The 20,378-nt window shown below is 34.3% G+C and overlaps 1 protein-coding gene across 1 annotated transcript in view; it reads left to right on the forward strand.

Moving 5' to 3' along the window:
* The window catches only part of LOC135116782 (neuropeptide FF receptor 2-like), a 54,104-nt gene extending 35,280 nt beyond the window's left edge, over positions 1-18,824 (forward strand). The window contains exons 6-9 of the mRNA XM_064034348.1: positions 3,258-3,426; positions 5,672-5,787; positions 14,855-14,935; positions 18,429-18,824. Of these exons, the coding sequence (XP_063890418.1) occupies positions 3,258-3,426; positions 5,672-5,787; positions 14,855-14,935; positions 18,429-18,608 (546 nt within the window). The 3' untranslated portion in view covers positions 18,609-18,824. The remainder of the gene's footprint in view (positions 1-3,257; positions 3,427-5,671; positions 5,788-14,854; positions 14,936-18,428) is intronic.
* The last annotated feature ends 1,554 nt before the right edge of the window (positions 18,825-20,378 follow it).

Raw genomic sequence — 20,378 nt, forward strand, 5'->3', positions numbered from 1 at the left:
TTGTTAATTTTACGTTCATTTTCAAAGATCTTTTTTAGAATATGGACAATAATAGCAAATGTCTATAAAATGTATACTTATAAACGTGAATTAAATATAAGTAATACTTAAGGGCTGTTTAAGAAAATTCTTACTTATAAACATTGCTTAAGCATGTCTTAACTAACATTTAATCACTACTTAAGACTTTAAGTAGTGATTAGTTAAAATGTTGCTTAGAAGGTGATTAGAGATTTTATAAGTAAGGATGTATTTAAGGCTTCAAGTATAGTGTAACGTCAAAGGGCCGATTTTCCAATCATCAGATAAGGAATAAATATAGCGGTTTGACACTATTTTCTATACAAAAGCTGTCAAAAAATCGAATATATTTTTTAGATAATATAACAGGGCATTTTTAAAAACACAACAATACATATTATCGCTTCAGAATATATGTAGAAGCCTCACAATATTTCTCATGTCATGAAATGTAAAAGAAATAATACCTATCAGAGTTCTGTGTGAGACCACAGAGAATGCATTCACAGTTGATATTTCTGACACTAAGCTGCATTACAATTTTCCACTCTGCGGCAAGTTGTGTGGCGTATAATTACAGACGTACGTCACAATTTATATTTATTACTTTAGAGCTAAGTTGAAAAGTAATTTATTTTCCAAAGTGTATGCTGAAGTTCATTTGTAGTATAGACAAGCTGTATCCTACAATTTAAGCCATATTTTGTGGGATTAAAACTATTCGGCATTATTTAAACCATTAAAGTACCTACTTTCATACACAAAATTTTCATAAACGGATCAACAATGAATCAAATGAAAGTGCAATAGATTTCTCTCAAGAACTTAAAACCTAATAAAACAATTTTGCGTAAAAATCGGTAGAAGAATCTAATTATTGTTACGTAGACAAACGTTGCTAGGGCTTTGAACGCCATCTGTTCCAGACATAATAGAAAAACTATTGTTTGTCGGACACTTGGCGTTCAACGTGTTCAAGAAAATACCCGAATCAATTAATATTTGTTTGAGTGCCATCGATATCTTACTTCACTATCACTACGTAGTATATATGAAACAAAGTCGCTTTTTTGTCCCTATGTCCCTTTGTACGCTTAAGGGATTGTTCACACCAAACGTATTGTCCGCCGCTGACTGTGAGTATACTCACTGTCTGCCCCAGTGTGAACGTCGACTCAATCTGCAGTACGCGTACTCACCAAGCCGACAATAGGCTATAGCGTACGATGCGCTACATGTGTGAACAAAAGAATAGGCTCTTGTAGGTTCACACTAGATGCGTACGCTGAGCGGCTGACTATTCTACACATAAAAGGGCTCAGTATTTGAATTTTATAAACGAAATAAAACAAGCGTAATTTATTTTTTTCAAATCAGACGTTTTACTGATATTTCAATTAAATGATGCGCATTCAGATAGTTGCCATTTGCGAAGCTCTAGAGGATGACGAAAAAAATAAAAAGAAGAGATTGTGGGTAAATTTGAAGAGATGTTTTCTTGGTCAATTTCATACTTTATATTTCGAATATAGACTTTATCCAAATAAGTTCAAGAAATATTTTCGTATGACAGTAAAACATTCGATGAGTTACTATCTTTAATACGTTTAAGTTTATATAAAAGGGACACTAATTATCGACGTGATGTACCGAGGCGCGGCGGTGCGTACGCGGCGGAGCGGCGCTATTCGGCAACTGCGTCCGCGTAGCCAATCCGCGTCCGCCGTGCATAGTCGCGTAGTAAAATAATCGGCCACTGAGAGTCAGCTACAACAGACGGCGTAACAGCGTATAGTCGGTTTGGTGTGAACGACAATTTCAATATAAGTATATGGAAAAGTAATAAACTGCGTAACGCGCGCTCACAGTCAGCGGCCGACAATACAAGATACATATTCACCCCTTCACAATCATTTTGTTTTACTCATGTGAGCATAACTGTGACGCATAACATAACTCATAAAGTAGTACGCTCAATTAATAGACTCAATTTCTTTTTCATTTTTTAAAGTAATGTTCTCAAAATCTCATTTTACAGAAATAACTCTCACGTAAACAGAACCATATAAAAAGTGAAAATAACTCTTGTTTCATTTGTGACTACAATTGCCAACTTCACGAGATAATTTCAGTAATAAATAGCAGCATTAGTACTTAGAATCACGAGTTTAAGACGTTAGTAATTTGCGTCTTACCGAACAGATAGCTTATTATGTCACAACACTGTAATACAACTACTGTGAATTACGCCATTTTGTGGAAACTCAACTACTTTGAGCGACGTTTCATTCAATGTAAGGTGTAATCAATCCACTCGGTGAACAAGAAAATTGTACTTATATGGGTAGTTTAAAACATGTGTGCTTTGAAATGACGGTAGACTTTTAAAAGTTGTGACTGCATAATGCAACACTAATAGGTATTATTATAAAAACTATGGGGAAATATAATATAGGTAAATTAGCACTCCAATACAATCAAGTGCTGTTACGGAAATTCAAATATAGAAGACATGAATGAGTTTCCACGTCCCGCCGGGGACGCGACGCTAAGCTGTCATACCAAAAAAGGGAAAGAGATAAAATAATTAATTGCTAAGTACTCACTGAATGCTGGGAACCAGGGAATCACCACCGTAGATAAAACACTACATGATCACCACACCATATCACTAATACACGTAAATCACGGATTTTTTAAATGTTTTTACAACACGCGCGCAATTAATGATGGCGGCCGGCCATTGCTTTCGTTCGAACTGATGTTGTCACTTGAGGGCGATAGGTGGCGCTCGGCGATTTGTTTAGAAGGATAGTACCACAGATAATATATTTAAACTGTGGTAGTACTTTCTTTTTTGCATTTCCTGCCTTAGATAAAATTTAATTATGACAAAGTGACTATTAATTTTTTTAAACAAATCTTTAAAACTACGCTCCAGATTTTGATGCGGTTTTTTTAATAGATAATTAAAGAGGAAGGTTTATATGTATACCTAATAATATACATTAAATATTGGGGAAATACTGCAATCCCGTGCGAAGCCCGAGTGGGTCGCTAGTAAACTATAAAAATCATAAACTAGACTATGAGTATAAAGATGATGATGACTTAAATGATAGACACATAGTCTGGAATATCTCGAATATTCCAGACTGATTGAGAATTTACTTGAACATTCTAGATTACAGGTCATTGAACTTCAGGTAGCTAGTAACATAATTAAGCATTTCCAGGGTCTAAGACTGATGAAGGAGAGGAAGCGCGTAGCGTGGATCCTGCTACTCCTGGCAGTGCTGTTCGCAATGTGCTGGATGCCGTACAACATCATGCAGCTTCTGCTGGATGTCAATCTAGTCAATGCTAAGGATCTCAGCATGTTTCTGCCGTATGCACTTTTCATTGGTAAGTACAAAATTCTTCGTAAAAGGCTTTTTAACTTCACTTCTCAGCACAGGTGTCCTCTCACACGGAGAAGGATTGAGCGTTAATCACCACGCTTGCTCAATGCGGGTTGGTGATTTCAGACTTAATAGTCCAGGTTTCCTCGAAATGCAACAAAATTCTTACTGACATTAAAAATGTTAAAATGCGTTGATCTCTTGGCTACTAGAGCATAGACATAGATACTTTTTACCATGGAGAGGGAAATTAGACGGATTTAATTCGGGTCAGAAACCAAAGCCGACCCCTTCATAATTGGGAAAAGATTATATTATTATGACGAGGTAAGATAGGACTGCCTATCTGCTTTGGACTAAAAGTCGATCCGACTGAAGTTAGGAAAAGGAAGATAATATCAAATTATCAAAATTTCACGGGTATTCATTTAACTTTTGAAGCTTTATTATGAAAATTAGTAGAAAACTTTTAAAAGACGTATTAATTTTCATTTTGTTTGCTGAACAAAATATTTATATAGGCTGAAACCATTAGCGTTTACATTAATGACGTAATGGAATTCCGGGAAATGTACGCAGTTACCAGTTAACACTTTTAACTATAATTTTGTGTTTGGGAACAATCAATTTTTACGCGTGAAAATGTGTGAATTCTTACTCCTTTGAATATGTTTTTTATTATCTTTTGTACTCAGGAAGTACTTGCCTTACATGTAACGAGAATGTCACGTTTGAAGCGGGAAATGCTATTTACTTTTATAATTTTTGATATCTTTTTTAAACTCTGAAGTTTTCTATTACTCATTTTTGCCATAAATGCAAACGAAAAACAAAAAAAAAAGTTTTTGCTTTGCCCAGTAAAGTCATAGCCTTTCTCCTTTTTCAGGCTCTTTCTTATGTAAAACTTGCTTTTAGGCTTTGTCGTGCACCTGCATTTACACAGAGAATAACAAAAGTGCATTACAAGTAGTTCAGTAGATATGTTTTAGCAGAAAATGGAATCGCGAACACACGGACTGAAGCTTTGCTTTCAAGAAAATATGGGAATTCTAGCAATGTGAACTAAAACAAGATTTATATGTGATAAAATTTAGTATTGAATGATTGAATTTCTCTTTAGCATAGTAGGTATTTAAACTAGTCAAGATACTGGGAAATTATACCCTTTAATCTTACATGCTGTTGAATAAGATTTCTTGAAGGACTTATTAAAAATAATAGCTATCCAAACGAACATTTAAGTAGCTTCTTTTTTATTTAGGTAACGAAATATAAACAAGGTTAGTAAAAATTACCGGCACAATCTTCAGATTTTTCTAAATGTCAAATTATCTCTATGTAGACAGTTTCTCAGAAAAAGTGTGATAACTTCATTATTAAAGTAGATCATAAACATTTTACGTATTTCAAAATTAACACAATTTTGTTGGTTTCGGAACTTATAATTATGTAGGTTATGAGTGAGTTGGGAGATGTCGGATTAATACGAATATTAAATACTTTGTGGCTACTCAATCTGATTGATATCATTCCTCTCACGTTTGACCCGTATAATATTGTGAAAATTGGTCAAGAATCGTGACACTGAATTTTATTGAATGTTAATTTTTCATATCGTTTGTTTTATTTGATTGTTTTCTGGGGTTATGAAAGAAAAATATGGTCCGGTATCGGAACACACTACATTCCGTATCGAGATAAATGGCAGTGTTATGTTGTTATAAGTTATTTTATTGGTGTTAAGTTTCATTGAATTATGCACAGTGGTCTATATGTGACAAAGTAACATACTTTCACGTTTATATTAGTGTGATTTAGGTCACGTATAGCGAACATACAGGTTGAGATTCATGAACTAAATTTCAATGGCAGGCAGCGAACTAGATTACTTACTCAGTGTACAAGTAGGTAATTGGTTCAAAAACAATAACGAGATTTTAACCTATAAGAATTTTGTTAAAGAACGCCCTTTTCCTCTTTGTTTCACGAAAGGCTCGGTTTTACCCAGGACAATAATTTTTGTTTTGCTTCATCATGAGCACAGGCCTTTCACAAACTAAATTAGGGTCAGCTTCCAGTCTTAACGAAACATAGCTTCAAATGGAGCGACCGCATAACTGACCACCTCAACCCAGCTACCCTTGCAAACAGGCTACCCATTTTTAAGATTATTTTGTCACACTTTCCGGCTTCTTACAACGCCTAACAACTGCCAAGGTTTTTCTTACTTATTTTTTTTTTCTCAACAGGTCATGCGAACTCAGCAATAAACCCCATAGTATACTGCCTGATGACGAGGAACTTCCAGCGATCAGCTCGCAAGCTGCTCTGCGGCCGCGGCGTCTGTCAACAGACCAACTTCACGGTAATTGGTTTTTAATTAATTTGCTTTTTTCTTTTGGTTGGGTTTGGAGTTAATTGATGGTAGGTTGTGGTAGGCGTTTCAAGGGCGTATGTTATTGCGTGTGTTTGTTTTAGTTTTTTTTCGTGTTCTAGCATATGTACCACTTGATAGTTTCATCTTAATTAGGATCTGTACAAACAGGCAAATTTCGTAAGACGTCTACGTGCGGTGTTTTACTGTATTTATTTTTACTTCGTTCCAATAAAACGAAACATTTGAAGTGCTACTTCAAGTAATTTTCAGGTAAGAACTCTGAAGATTTAAATGTCAATCAATTTGCAAATATGGCAGGAATAGAGTCCGTACGCGCAACCATGCTTAGAGGGTTACAAAACTTCCGATACTTCAATAGAATGTAATTTTACCTAGAAATCATAAGCATTTTTCCAAAGATTTTTACATCACGTACCGTATTAAGGCTAACGTCCGCCATCATACAGGTTAACGAGCGAGTCATGTTAAAGCAAACCCGAACTGACACAAATGACCGGACACGCCCACGCCTAATTTGTTTATCTGTCTAGACGAAACGCACACACCCCCAAAACACGGATATCAAGCTGCCTACAACGGCTGAACTGACTCAATCAGAATCAAAAATCGTTTATACAAGCTTGGCTGCAAAACAACACCTTTTGAACGTCAGAAGTACACAAAAGACAGTCCCAAAACACCCACCCTTCACCCCTTTCTATGTGTTTTTGCTGGGAAGAAGTGGCGCAACAAACTCTTCAGCAAAAATTAGTGTACTTATATTTTCTATTAACGGAATATGGTGATAAGAATTCATGAATATTCCACGTATACCACAGAAATACAATCAGTAAGTAATTATAACTCTGTCCGACTCGTGAAAGTATATTTAGGAAGCTAGATGAGATTCTATTAATAAGATTACACCCGCATACCAGTTCAGTATCAGTTACCAAAAAACCCTTACAAAACTTTGTTTTCATAGGGTATCGTGAAACGTTTTGTGTTTGCAACCTTTGAGGTCTCGCACACTAGGCACAATAAAATAAACACACAGAAATAAAATTCCTCAGATGTGTCGTCGCTTTTTCGTGTATTTTTGGGAAACTGCAGCAGTTTCGAGGTAAAAAATGTTTTTGGTCTTTTGGTAACCTAACCTTTGTTTTTTCGAGTGCAAAGGGGTTATGTTTTGTAAAGTGCATTCAAAGTATTCTATGTATTTGTATCCGCAGTATATGTATATCCGTGAATATTAAAATTGATGACACTTGTACGGTTCCGATCTGAGTATAAAAACCAGCAGGCAACAACTATTTCAAGTTATTAAAAATATATATATTTCCTGAAAAAACATTTGTGACAATGATCCAAACATTAGTACCTACACATTTCAGGCTTCAGCGTTTTTCAAATGGAATTTTTTCGCTAGTGTTTTGCTAAGCCGCTCTTTCAGTATAAATTGGTTGGACAGGTCATCTATCAGTGTCGAGTATAGTTAGGAACGTCGGAGCATCGTGTTGACCTTAAATTGAATTTCATAATGGAAGCGGCGGAGTAGCCTATACCAAGCCAGATCTAATTTCAAAGTGAAAACCTATGAGACTGTGATCCGACGAAAGTGAATAGCTACGTACAATAGCGCTGTGATAAAGAATGAATGAACTTTATGAGTTAGGTATATCGTTTGCATAGCGGCTTTATTTGGTCGTAATTTGAGCTTTGATGAATATCAAATGAGCATAACTTAATTACGATTATGCTAATGACAATCAGATTGTTTAATTAACACCTGCACAGATTAAAAACGTTAATTTTGGTGGGAACGATGACTATTTGAACATTCGGAGCCATGAAATGAAGGGAGCGAAAAATAAATAGAGATTGTTTATGAAAAAACGAAAGAAAAGCTGGCCAAGTGCGAGTCGGACTCGCGCACGAAGGTACCCGTACCAATATTTATAAAACGGATAAAAAAATCACGGTATGGGAGCCCCCAAAAATATTTATTTCAGCTCTCATGAAATATTAGGTAAAAATATTATTTTAAACGAAACAATAGAAAGATATGTGTGTTGGTAAAAATAATCGTAAATAATGCTAATGTGAATTTTTTAATAGGTTTACAAAACAACAAAATATAAAATATTTTTTACAATAATGTTTAGACATCGCATAAAACTAAGTACATAATATTTTTATTTCATACCTCTGTTCATTTTTTGATCCATAGTTTTAGGAATTTCACCATGCAAAACTAATTCAATTCACCTGACAAGAGTTCCATGAAAACATTCCACTATTGTTTATATACAAGCAGATTATTCCATTTGGATATTGTGCCACCACTTGGATTTCCAATTAATACGTCCAATAGATGCCGTCTTGTGTAATCTACACTTTATCAGTATTGTTTCTTTGAAGCTAAGAAAAATGTACAATTGAAATTCCTTGAAAAGAATATACATTTGAATATATATCTTTTGCCACTTATATCATCCTTGCGTTACAAATAATCTTAGGGTAGATCCATCCACATATGCATCAGTGAAACCAGTTTTAAATCTTTTAACTCCTTTTTGAAATAGGTCAGGGTTTAGAAATAACCGAACGTTTTTGCAAAGAGAAACAATTTTTCACAATTCTTTTCACCTTTTCTTCAAGCGTTAAATTGAAAAGAACCTGTCAGCAGCAAGTTTTAATTAAAGTTAAACACTGATTTCACGTGAACATGCTTTCTACGTTCAAACTATTGCGAAAGTTTCCTTTATAGAATATCCACATCTAAAACTTTTGCTAAGTGCATTCATCACTTATAAATGCAGGTGGTTTACTTTCTAAAATATTGATATTTAGAATATTTTTTGTTGAAACAAGTTTTCCAAAAGAATCTGTTAAAACAAGTTTGCGTCCAGGAAAATGTTAAGGTTTATAAATAAATAATTTCTTAGGTTTTATTTTTAGCCTAGCCTTTTCTATCTTACGGGAAAAGCCGAAGTGAGATCCTAATACCTAAACTATTGACTAGTAAAAGTTATTAGGTATATTATTTTGTTACCGACCACCTAAATATAAGTTTTGGAGCACCGGCTGGTCCACAAGTTTAAAGTCGCTCAGCGGGCTATGGAAAGGGCTATGCTTGGCATTTCTCTGAGGGATCGCATCAGAAATGAGGTAATCCGTCAGAGAACCAAGGTCATCGACATAGCCCACCGAATCAGCAAGCTGAAGTGGCAGTGGGCTGGCCATATTAGCCGAAGAACCGATAACCGTTGGGGTAAACGAGTTCTAGAGTGGAGACCACGACTCGGCAAGCGTAGTGTAGGACGTCCTCAGGCACGGTGGAGTGATGACTTGCGCAAGACGGCTGGCAGGAGCTGGATGCGAGTAGCCGAAAATCGATCTCAGTGGCGTGCACTTGGAGAGGCCTATGTCCAGCAGTGGACTGCGATAGGCTGATGATGATGAAATATAAGTGGGCAGGCTAAGACATAACTCTTGACTTATTTCTGTCAATAATATCTCATCTCTCATAATAATTGTGGGCGACAATAATTTGATAAGAAAGAACGTGGTTTGTCGGAAATTCTCATAAATTCGATCAACGTGATATATAACAGACTTTGCGTCATTTATTTTTGATACATACAACATATCGTCATATTAGGATATAGCTACTTAGGTACTTCGATTACAACAAATGCTCATAAAATTCGTTCAACATTTTTTTATTTGGAACTTATAACTAAATAGGAAATATAAAATTACTTACAAAAAATCTTAAAAGGAACTTATGACGGAATATGTAAATGGAGAGTGTCGTTGACCTTAAATCCTTGATGTGTAAGAAAATAGGCACTTGGAAATATAGATAAGCTGATAAGTGAAAAGCAAAGATTAAACGTTCACGTATATTAAATGTACAGGGTCAATACCCTTAGGATGAGTTTTTTCTTTTAGAGTAAGGAAATTAATCGGTTTCTGGATAAATATTTTTCTATTTTGCATAATTATATAACTTGTAGGCTCTTAGAGACTTTCATTTTTTTAATCTCAGGACAACTTACAATAAACAGGTATATTTGTAAAAATAAGTTTTTAATCGAATAAAATATACCTACGTTTTCGCTTAACCATGTATAACAAACGATACTTATGATTGAATTTCACCTATTTCTTTCATATGGAAACCAATAAAGTAAAACTTTGTACTTTCAGCTTTTTTGATTGATTTCGTTAAAAGCAAATGGAAAACGATTATTTAAATATCAATCATGTGGCTTTTCGTCGACAATATATGAGTTTTGTGCGTGTTTGACTTGACAAATGGAAGTGCGCGCCTTTTCACGCCATTACGCCTTTTATCATTAAGTGGATAAAAGCCTAATATAATGTGAACTTTTGACCTCTATGAGGTTTCAGTAATTTATGGTGACGTGAGCACTTTGAGAATTTGATACTTTTTATTAAGTATGTTACTTCGCTTATTGTTTACGAAATAAATGCAAAGTTAATTGGATATATTTATTTAGTATGTAGTTGATTATAGTTATTTAGTATTTATTTATTTATTTATTCATTTTAGGTGTAATTTGCATAGTGACAGGCTTGCTTATGTATATTTAATTTATCACCTCGTTACCTCGTAGCTAATTGATTTAAAACAAAACATTGCAATTTACTGAAATAAAAGCATTTTAATCTACGTGATTTTAATTAATTTCAACGTAATTAAAGTTGATGTGTTAATATTTGATGAGCGATTAATTGATAAATGATTTTTATAATTAACACTTTAATGGCGCAATGTGACTGATGTTTACTCGGAAAATTACTGTGAATTCGGTAGGTGCTAAAATGTAGTTAATATAAAGGTAGGCAGATGATGCTTCGAAAAATAGCAATTTATTAAATGAGCTACCGGGAAGTGACATAAACGATTGATCTTCCAGCGTAAAAAAAAACAAACATAAAAATTGAGAAATACAGAAAGTTCAACAGATAACTTGACAAAATCCCTCTTTAATCTTCAGAGATAATTCGCCATAACTCGCAAGTGTACTCAAATATAAAACCAATTTCCGTAATTCGATGCGCGATTTTGAAACGCGCCGATGCGAACGAGTGTAATCTTGAAAGATGATTTATATTTGAAGGAAACGACTGTGACTTTACGAAAAACCAGCGATATATCGATACTTTTCTGTAGTACACTGGAGGGCAATAAATTTGGGTCAGCAATGAAACTTTAGTAATCAAATGTAATGGGAGTGTGGACAGGGTGATTTGCCAAACTTTAGTATGTCCGGGAAATTTTTAACTCAACTCAGAAAATGTTCCTTACTTTGGGCTTTCAATAGATGTATTTTTTCAGAATAAGCCTTTCGTTTGTTAATACTTTTACATAGGAAGAAAATACAAATACATATGTCTAGTAAATAGAGCCTTTAAATACCAACATAATCGTTGATAACATTTCAATACGTTAAGAAATTGCACTTTTATAAGTACAAACACTTAAACCTAAAACCATTTTAATTCTCAGTAAAATATGCCTATTAGAACACAAATCAATCATACACAAAACTACCAAAGAAAAAAGTAGGTACCTACAAGGAACAAAATATTTTTTTGTAATCGCCCCAGATTTCTTGTCCGCAAATGTACGAGGAATTTTAGAAAGATGACTACTTTACACAAAAATGATTGATTACTTTCTAGGTTTTATACACAAATGGATATTTAATACATATTTTAATGTATTAGATAAAGAACTATGCCATATTTGTGAAGTACTTTGGTAATTTTTGACGAATTATTTAAAACATAAAAAAATACAATTGAAGAAAAAAAGTTTGATTACAAAATGGTGAACGACCTAGTCTCCAATTTACACTAAAGTCATAATCAGAAATAAAATATTTACTTATAATGTAATAGAGAGATTTTATATCATTATTTAATAGAGATTTCTTATACATCGAATTATAATCAATGCACAGTGAATTCCTTGAATACTAAATCTTTGTCAAATAAATCACAAATTCTACAAAGTGCTATTGCCAATTCCAGTTGTCAATAATGTGGAATGATTGCGCTCAAATTACTTTCAAAAGGAATTTAAAGAAAATTGATCAAAATATGAAAATGAAAATGACTTGAGAAAATATGAATCTAAGATGGAGTACCCCCACACTACAGAATAAACAATTGGCCCACAGTTGACCTGATGGTTGTAATTTTTTTAAACAAACAAGCTATCGGCCTATTAAAAGTTTGCAGTCTTCATCTGAATAACCTAAACTGTGATAAGCTTTCTGTCTTATGTTCTTGAGAGTTGATACATGGGCCGATGTTTATATAGGTACTATAACAACCAATAGATAGAGCTCGTGCCAAACTTAATGGCATCTCATCGGTTTTTTTCATTTTTCCAGCGCAGGGAAGATTCAAAGGGACTGTGCTTTATAATCTCTCGTTATATTTCAATCAAAATAATACTAGCTCTTAATATTCTTGATCTACCCTCTCGCTAAGACTGGTTCTCCGAATTTCTAACTCCTGCGATTAACAGTCAATCAATATAGACTTAAAATACCTATAGACTGATGTACGCACGTTAATTAAGGAGTTACACGTGTGGAAGCAAAGTCCGTGACCGTGTGTGGTTCGACCAAAACTTAAGCCGTTGAGAAATTACAACTTTGAACAGGTGATTACTAAAATCTAAGTTAGGGATCTCTCAGACAGGGAGCGGTAACGCTGTCAATCCGTCAAGCGGTCAGTTTTGTGTTCTTTGTGCCATATTTTACACATTTTGTTTTAAACATTAGTACCACCGGTTGACGTCATCGTGATAGCACCGGCTATCGCTGAAAACCAGCGCTGGGACTCTGTCTCGCTTCGGGTTGCAGCATTATGCTGAGCGAAGGCCTTTTATGTTCTTATTTTCTGTGTTATGCCCAATTTGTTAGGGGTATCTGCGCCTTATATTTGCGCAATAAAATTCATTTTCTTTCTTTATATGTTACGTTATATAGATATACTCTCACAGGAGGCATTCTAACCGCGTCGGTCAAGTAGTAGTAGTAGAGCTCGAACGCAGAACGCTCGACCGCGTGATCGCTCGCTGTCTGATAGATCCCTAAGACTTTACAAAGCATATCAAATTCCTAGTACAACTACTATTATAATAATAAACTATTTCGCTAAACTAACTGTAGTCTTGTTTTGGTGTTAGATGTTAATTGTTTTGTTGTTGTTCAAAACTTAATTTTGTTTTTGTTAGGATTGTAAACAAAGCCTATGTTTTTACTACTAATAGTTGAGAACTTAAGTATAAATTTCATGGTTAAAATAATACAGTAAGTGGTGGCTGAAATATTGAATGTTATATCCGCCTGTATGTAGTAGCTTTAATTTCTACAGAAGACAAAAATTACCAATCTGGTCTTGTACCCGTTGACAAAACTAGTAGCATGATTGTTCGAAAGAGTTACCGCGGTCCTACTACATACAAAGGCTCCAACAAATAAAGATGAGTTTTAGGCATTTAAAGTCTCACATTTCTTCCTGCTGCACCCACAGAGTCATCTAATGATGTCCCATACCAATATACGGTTTGGTACTATTCATGTGTGAAATGAATACAGATGAGTCATTAATGATGCTCATCGAATTATTCAAATATAGAAAGATATTTTATCATGTTTTCGTGACAATCCGTAGGTATATGTGAATATACGAAAGCTGTGTATAACCCGTTTAGTACACTGCCTTTTAATAAAACTTCGGTCAACTGAATAAATTCTCAACTTACTTTTATAGTCTAACGTGATTTCCATTTTATTGTATTCCGAATCACTGGTATATACGCTTTACAAAGTCTCGCGCTTGATCGATTTTCAACCTTATGTACTTAGCATTAAGACTGAATAGTGTTTTGACTTTGTTGAGTATTTAAAGGCTCTGAATAGAAATGCAGTGTATGTAAGGTGTATATGTATTTACTTGCAATTTCTGAGAATGTGTGACATTTATCGGTAAACGCAATACAGTTCCCTTGATAGTATAGAAAATACATTGCGGTTAGTTCGATTCCATTTTCTGTTTTACCAGTTTTCGCCCGCGACTTTATCCCGAGGGAACAACACACGCACTTGGCTAAAATGTTGCCTAACTCTGTCTCTAGGGTACAGTCTTATACCACGGAAAAGACCACATAAACAAATAAAAGCTCTAGTTTTGCATTTATAATTAATTCTTTATTTTCGAATTAAACTGCCTGAGAACAAGCGCCATGATTGCTAATCCTATTTGCAAATGAGTACCTTGATTGCTATTTATGTTCGCCAACTCATGTTTGGTTAGTTCATACACAGTTTAACCTTGAACAATCAACCCCTGAAGAGTTTCAAGGTTTACAGGCCCTTTTGAAATGTACAGTACGCACTTAGGATGCCAATATTCCTTGTGATAAGACCCTAAAGTACTTCAAGGCTTAGAGTTTCGACACTTCAACGGAATAGCGAGTGGAAAATTGAGCTTTGTACGAAACGTCGTAACCATATCGTAAATTCGCTCTCTTATTGAAATACTCGATCATTTCATGATATTGGCGTATTTTGATGATAAGTTCTTTTGTCTATTTGCAGTTGGGTTTAGTAGTTTTGCCTTGAAAGTTCAATAGACAGAGTGACGTACTTACTGATTTATTAAGGAACTAGCTTCTGCCAGCGGTTTCACCCGCATCCCGTGGGAACTACTTCCCGTACCGGGATAAAAAGCCTATAGCCTCCTCGATAAATGGGCTATCTAACACTGAAAGAAATTTTCAAATCGGACCAGTAGTTCCTGAGATTAGCGCGTTCAAACAAACAAACAAACTCTTCAGCTTTATAATATTAGTATAGATAAGTCAGGGGAGGAATTAGGTACATATGTTGGGAGCAGAAATTTTGGATGATATATTTAATTTGACGTTCAAAAAGTTCTGATTGTCAGCCTAATTTGATTCAGTTTATTTTTATATCTACTCATATAGGATGTTTGTTCACAGTGGCGTTGTGCACAGAAGCCAGAAGGTTCTTCTAGTGACTATGAGTTGTACCACGAGCCTCACAAAAGATGTTATTTACAGGTTAGTATTATGTTCTATAGTCCTATATAAATTCATTCAAAACGACTGAAATAAGATCTCCGCAGTTCCGCAGTTATCAAACCAAAAAGGGTTTTCTTAGAAATTGTGTTGAAGACTAAGAATTATTTTAACCTAAGTTATTAAAATTATCATAAAATCATAATAGAATAACCATTTCTAGAATATTAGACTCTTGATCTTTGCAGTTACTTTGCGGAAGTTTACAGAATTCTAAGTTATTCTAGCATTTTGAATGTTTATAAAACATAAATATTTTTGTTATGGCTAGAGGGTTAAGCACCAACCTCTCAAGTACGAGTGTGCGGGTTCGAATCCAGGCCAGGCAAGTACCAATGCAACCTTTCTAAGTTATATGTGTTTATTTTAAGTTTATCTTAGAAACCAATGATCTGGTAAAGACGATGATGAGGATATATTTGATGTACAATCCATTTGGGAAAAATTAATTCCTGGCAAGAACGTACTAAATCTTGTGTGATTTGTGTTATCGCGAAACCTCGTAATTAAAAACTTTAAATTAGCATCATTTGCTTGGCACTGACTAAGTCGTGTATTAATTAATAGGGAAATTAATGGTACTTCCTGTTCCTCGACCAAACTTTGGAGCATTGTACCGAAACTTTGCCAAGTCATTTGAGTTGGTCATGGGAACTTTGTGTACGTATGAATTATTTGATTTACTTAATCATTTTTTATGTAATGCATTTCTTGACATTTAAAATCTGGATAAGAGTACCTGCACACTGCAGATTAAACTGTCAGCCGATATCTGTCTCGATGGTTGGCATTGTTTTTAAATAAAATCTTAATTCCAATCACAGTTTTCAATCGGTCTGAAACCAGCTAAATACCTGACCTGAATAATCTTCATACTGATTTATGAGCCCAAACGAACTATCGGCCGACTAAATGTTTGCAGTGTGAGTACTCTAAGCAAACAAATCTAGAATAGTTTATCTACCAAAGTGGAGAGGAGAAGTTTTTGAGCAACCAGTGGAATTTCTACGCTTAGGGATACTTTTATATTGATTGGGCGGAGACGAGATATTTGAATAACGGAATTATCTCTTTTGCTTTAAAAGTCCCGAGTGTAGATTTGGTGGAGTCTGAATCTAAAATGTGTTTAAATTTACGAACAGTTTTATAATTAATTATAAGCCAGTAAGTCTGACAACCAGTCTTACATAGAGCTATTGGGTTGCCCGGGTAGCTGGGTCGAGGAGGTTAGATAGGCAGTCGCTCCTTGTAAGCCACTGGTACTCAGCTGCACCCGATTAGACCGGAAACCGACCCCAACATGTTTGGGAAAAGGCTAGGCAGATAGTGATTTTATAGAATAATTACTTATTATATTTATATAAAATTTAATAGTAGTCTCATATATCAAAGTGAGACTCATTACAGGCTTCGCTGACCTTTTAAAGAAAACTACTATAATTACGTTCGTCGTCACTTAATCCTTTTAATTGCAATCTCTGTAGTAATTACACGGTTCTATGTCATTATCTTCAAGGTTGTTTTAAGGACATTTTAGCTAAAAGTAAATACCACCAGGTGACTTCTATCTTTATTGGGATTAATTATTATTACAAAACCTTTTTCTTGTCATTTATTTATTTTCAAACATATAATTAACATTTTTAAATATTAAATATAAAAATAAAAAACATGATTATTACAAAATATTATTAAGGATTTAATATTCACTATCAATGAATTCGAGTTTTTATCGAGCAAAGTTCGAAAACTTATAGTTTTCATTTTGCTGAAAGATTAGCCAGTAAGGATCAGTTTCTACTTAAATTATACTTGCAGATAAAAGTTTGTTAAGTTTGTAAAGTTTTTTATTTGCAGCACCCGTTATATGTATAAGTGGGTCAATTTTTCAGCTAACTTATTTTAAACAGTCGAATATTAGAAAGGCACGTGTGAATATTTATGACTTTTGCATGCAAAACGATGATAAAAGTAGAACCTTTTATATACGTATAAAAAATGACGGTTATTAATTCATTTATTTGCAGCGGTGTCAACATCTTAAAAAACTCTTTTAATTAAAAAGGGACATACATCCAGACATGAAAACCTGGATCAACATGAGACCTGATCAAAGTAATGGCGATCCAGATTTTCAGACTCAAAAGACAACATTAATTAAACTCTGTCTCCAACAGTTACTAGAAAAAACTGTTTTGATGTTATACTGATATTGCTTCTTACAACGAACAAGTGAATTCCCAGCTATAAATCTACGCGCCCTACAAAACAGAGGCCATTTTATTCAGAACAAAGTGTTCTGAGCTATTGTTTCCATTTCTAAGACGTTGCGAAGGAAATTAATAAAGTAAACAGTTCAATTTGAACTAAGAAATTATTCAAAACAAAGGTATTCGAGACGATTATGAGGTACTTATGTAGTAGAAATTATTAATTTGATCCTTTATTACCTCTATAGTGGAAACAAATATGTTAATATTGTTACATAAATATTTGGGCGGATGGCGTTTTGTAATTTCAAATTCTCCAGCTTAAATACGAAATAGGAAAAATAAAATTACGTGATACCTGAAAAAAGCTTAGGTAACATATGGGAAAACCTAGTAGGTTAATTTAATTTCCACGTCTGGTAAACTTTGTTAGAGAAGGGAGCCATATAAACAAAATCTCGTTTAAAGTTTAATTTTACAAGGTTAGCATTGGAAAATTACTTTTAAAAGTATCCATTGATTTAAATATAGTACCACTTAGCTTATCGTCAGCGCTGACATGCTATAGGAAAGCCTAGCACACAAACTTTAATGGAAAAGTACCATCTACCCATCTAAATCTGTAACATTCACATTGGAAATAAGATTGCTTGCTCATCCTTAATTTGGTGTCAACGATTCACTTAACAAAAATGAAGGTTTCCGACCTCAATTAATTCCAGCAATTAACTCCCTCAAATGGCTCACTGACCCTAATTTACTTTTAGAGACATAGCAAAGAAATGCTCTGCCAGCCCTCGAATACTTAAGACTAGAGTAGTGGAATGTTGATGATGACTACAGCCTGAGTTAGGTAAACGAGGAAACATTAGTTAGGTAACATGATACTCAACACTCAATCTACGTGATGTACAGTGGTGCACGAAATATGCGCTTGTGGATCTGGCCACCTTATAGCGCTTTCACGCTGGAGGATTTATGTTGTTCGTTGCAAATACGAATAGGCAAATCTGCTAGTGTGGAAACGCTGAGAAAATTATAAATTCCGTTTGATTATATTTTATATGGCTGTTGAATGATTGTGAATAAAGTGTTCTTTTATTCATGTTACAATCTATCGAAATGAATCCGTCAAATGGCGATATTAAATGCAACGAAACCCGAATCTTTTACTCTTACCTAAGTGTAACTTTTAGATTGTAATCTAGGGCTGTTAACAAAACAGTGCCACAATCCACGGCATAATAAAAACATTTCTCCCACAGATGCACAATCTCCGCTACAACGGACACGCATACAACACCCACATCCCCCGCGGCATCGAGACTCGTGCGCAGACGACACAGCTGAGCCACGTCACTCGCTCCTCTCGACGCACGGCGCCCGCGCACGCGCTCTCCGTCGAAATGCTGCAGAGACACGGCCTTATCGACTTCAAACGTTGATATTAAGTGCTGACACTTTGAAGTGAGTGATTTTTATGAAGTGATAATTCTGTGACTTGTAAGTGAGGTTGATAACATGGAGAACGAAGAACTAGCGGAGGTGTCATAACGGAAAATCGCCTAAGAAATTAGCGCTCTAAAATGCAAGTGAACGGGGGACATGGAACATTACTATTTTTGCCCTAATACGCTTTCTTTGGACCCAACTATTTTTTGTAACACTAAAAAATGTTGAGGGATGTCTCAAAGAATGCAAACGCCTCGTTGTGCTTCACTCGTATCTGATCGTTTTGGTCATTTCCACCGTACGAATTTGATCTACAAAAAGGCGCCTGATCTACTTGCATTATGTCATCTCCGCTCGTCTTTCCTTACTCCGTGGTTGATAAGCTTTTTATATGTATAATGAAGTTTAGTATACGACTTTTTTAAAACACGGTCTCATGTTTTCCAGTAAGACATTCTACTTTGTACCTATTAACGTGTTATAATTGTTCCGAGTCACAAAGATTGTTTATATTTCCGAGATATATCGATAATGTTTGCTTATGGTTTCTGTAAATAGCTATGAAGTCTGCTGTATAAGTAATTAAAATACAGGGTGTGATAAAATATAAAATTACCTGCTAGGTTTTTGACTAAGCATTTATTTTGATCTTTAATAAAATTAATGTTTAAAGCAACATTGCACAGATATCTTTCTTTGAAATGTGTAACACTCAAAGGCTTAATGTATATACAGAAATTAAATACTTTTTCACGTATACGAATTTAAATATAAGACGAAAAATACGTAGGCCAGAACATCTTTAATCCGATAATGTTATAATGACCTTACATTACCAAACGAATATATTATTTCAGCAGTCTCTACAAAATTTTAAAATAATATGATAAATCCCACATTAAAAACATATTTTAACATTTGAAAACGTTAGCTAACGTTCGAGTACATATTTTATTGTACAATTATCGTATTTGTCTATAATAATAATCAGATAAAAGCAGATACTTTATTTCTTGGTAATTACAAGGAGACATCGAATAGAATTAATGTAGGAGGTTTCTACTAAGTTTATTTGAAACTGAACTGTGCAGTAAAGTTTTTAAAATGTGTAAATAATAAACAATTTGTTACTAAATGTTCATTATATTTGGAAAATATCCCCAAGATCAACACATAACATTTGTAATATAAAAATTTATCTCAAACAACTAGAGTTACTTTTACCGCATTTATATATTTCATGAATCTTAGTTTTGTATTCCTATTCAATAAATAAATACATATATACCAAGAAGACACCATAATGTATTTTTTATTCTAGAAAGTTCTTATAGAGGTATAACGAGCTTCATATAAACAAGCTCTTAAAGTTAAAGGTTCGTAGGAAAAATATCAGAAGATCGGACCAAATGTAAATAAAATAAATAAACTTGTATATAATATTTTTACTATGTATCTAAATGTGTACTTATAAGTTAGTCTAATTGATGTTAGATGTTTTTATATTCAATGTGATACTAATATAAAAAAATACGATGAATAAAATTACCAACTTATTATTCCTTGTTGTATTTTTGTATCCGTTCTATCCGGTTACCGAATAAATTATACAGAGTAAAAAGTCAAAAGTCAAATAGTCTTTTGAAGGCTCTTCCGAAATGTTACACTAGTGCATGGTTCCAATAACTTGGTCTCATGGAGAAGAGTTGGCAAGAAACTCCCTGGAAACTCTTAAGAGAGTAATTATGTTCACAAGGACTCGG

This window comes from Helicoverpa armigera, chromosome 4 (assembly GCF_030705265.1).
Source record: "Helicoverpa armigera isolate CAAS_96S chromosome 4, ASM3070526v1, whole genome shotgun sequence".
NCBI classification, from domain to species: domain Eukaryota; kingdom Metazoa; phylum Arthropoda; class Insecta; order Lepidoptera; family Noctuidae; genus Helicoverpa; species Helicoverpa armigera.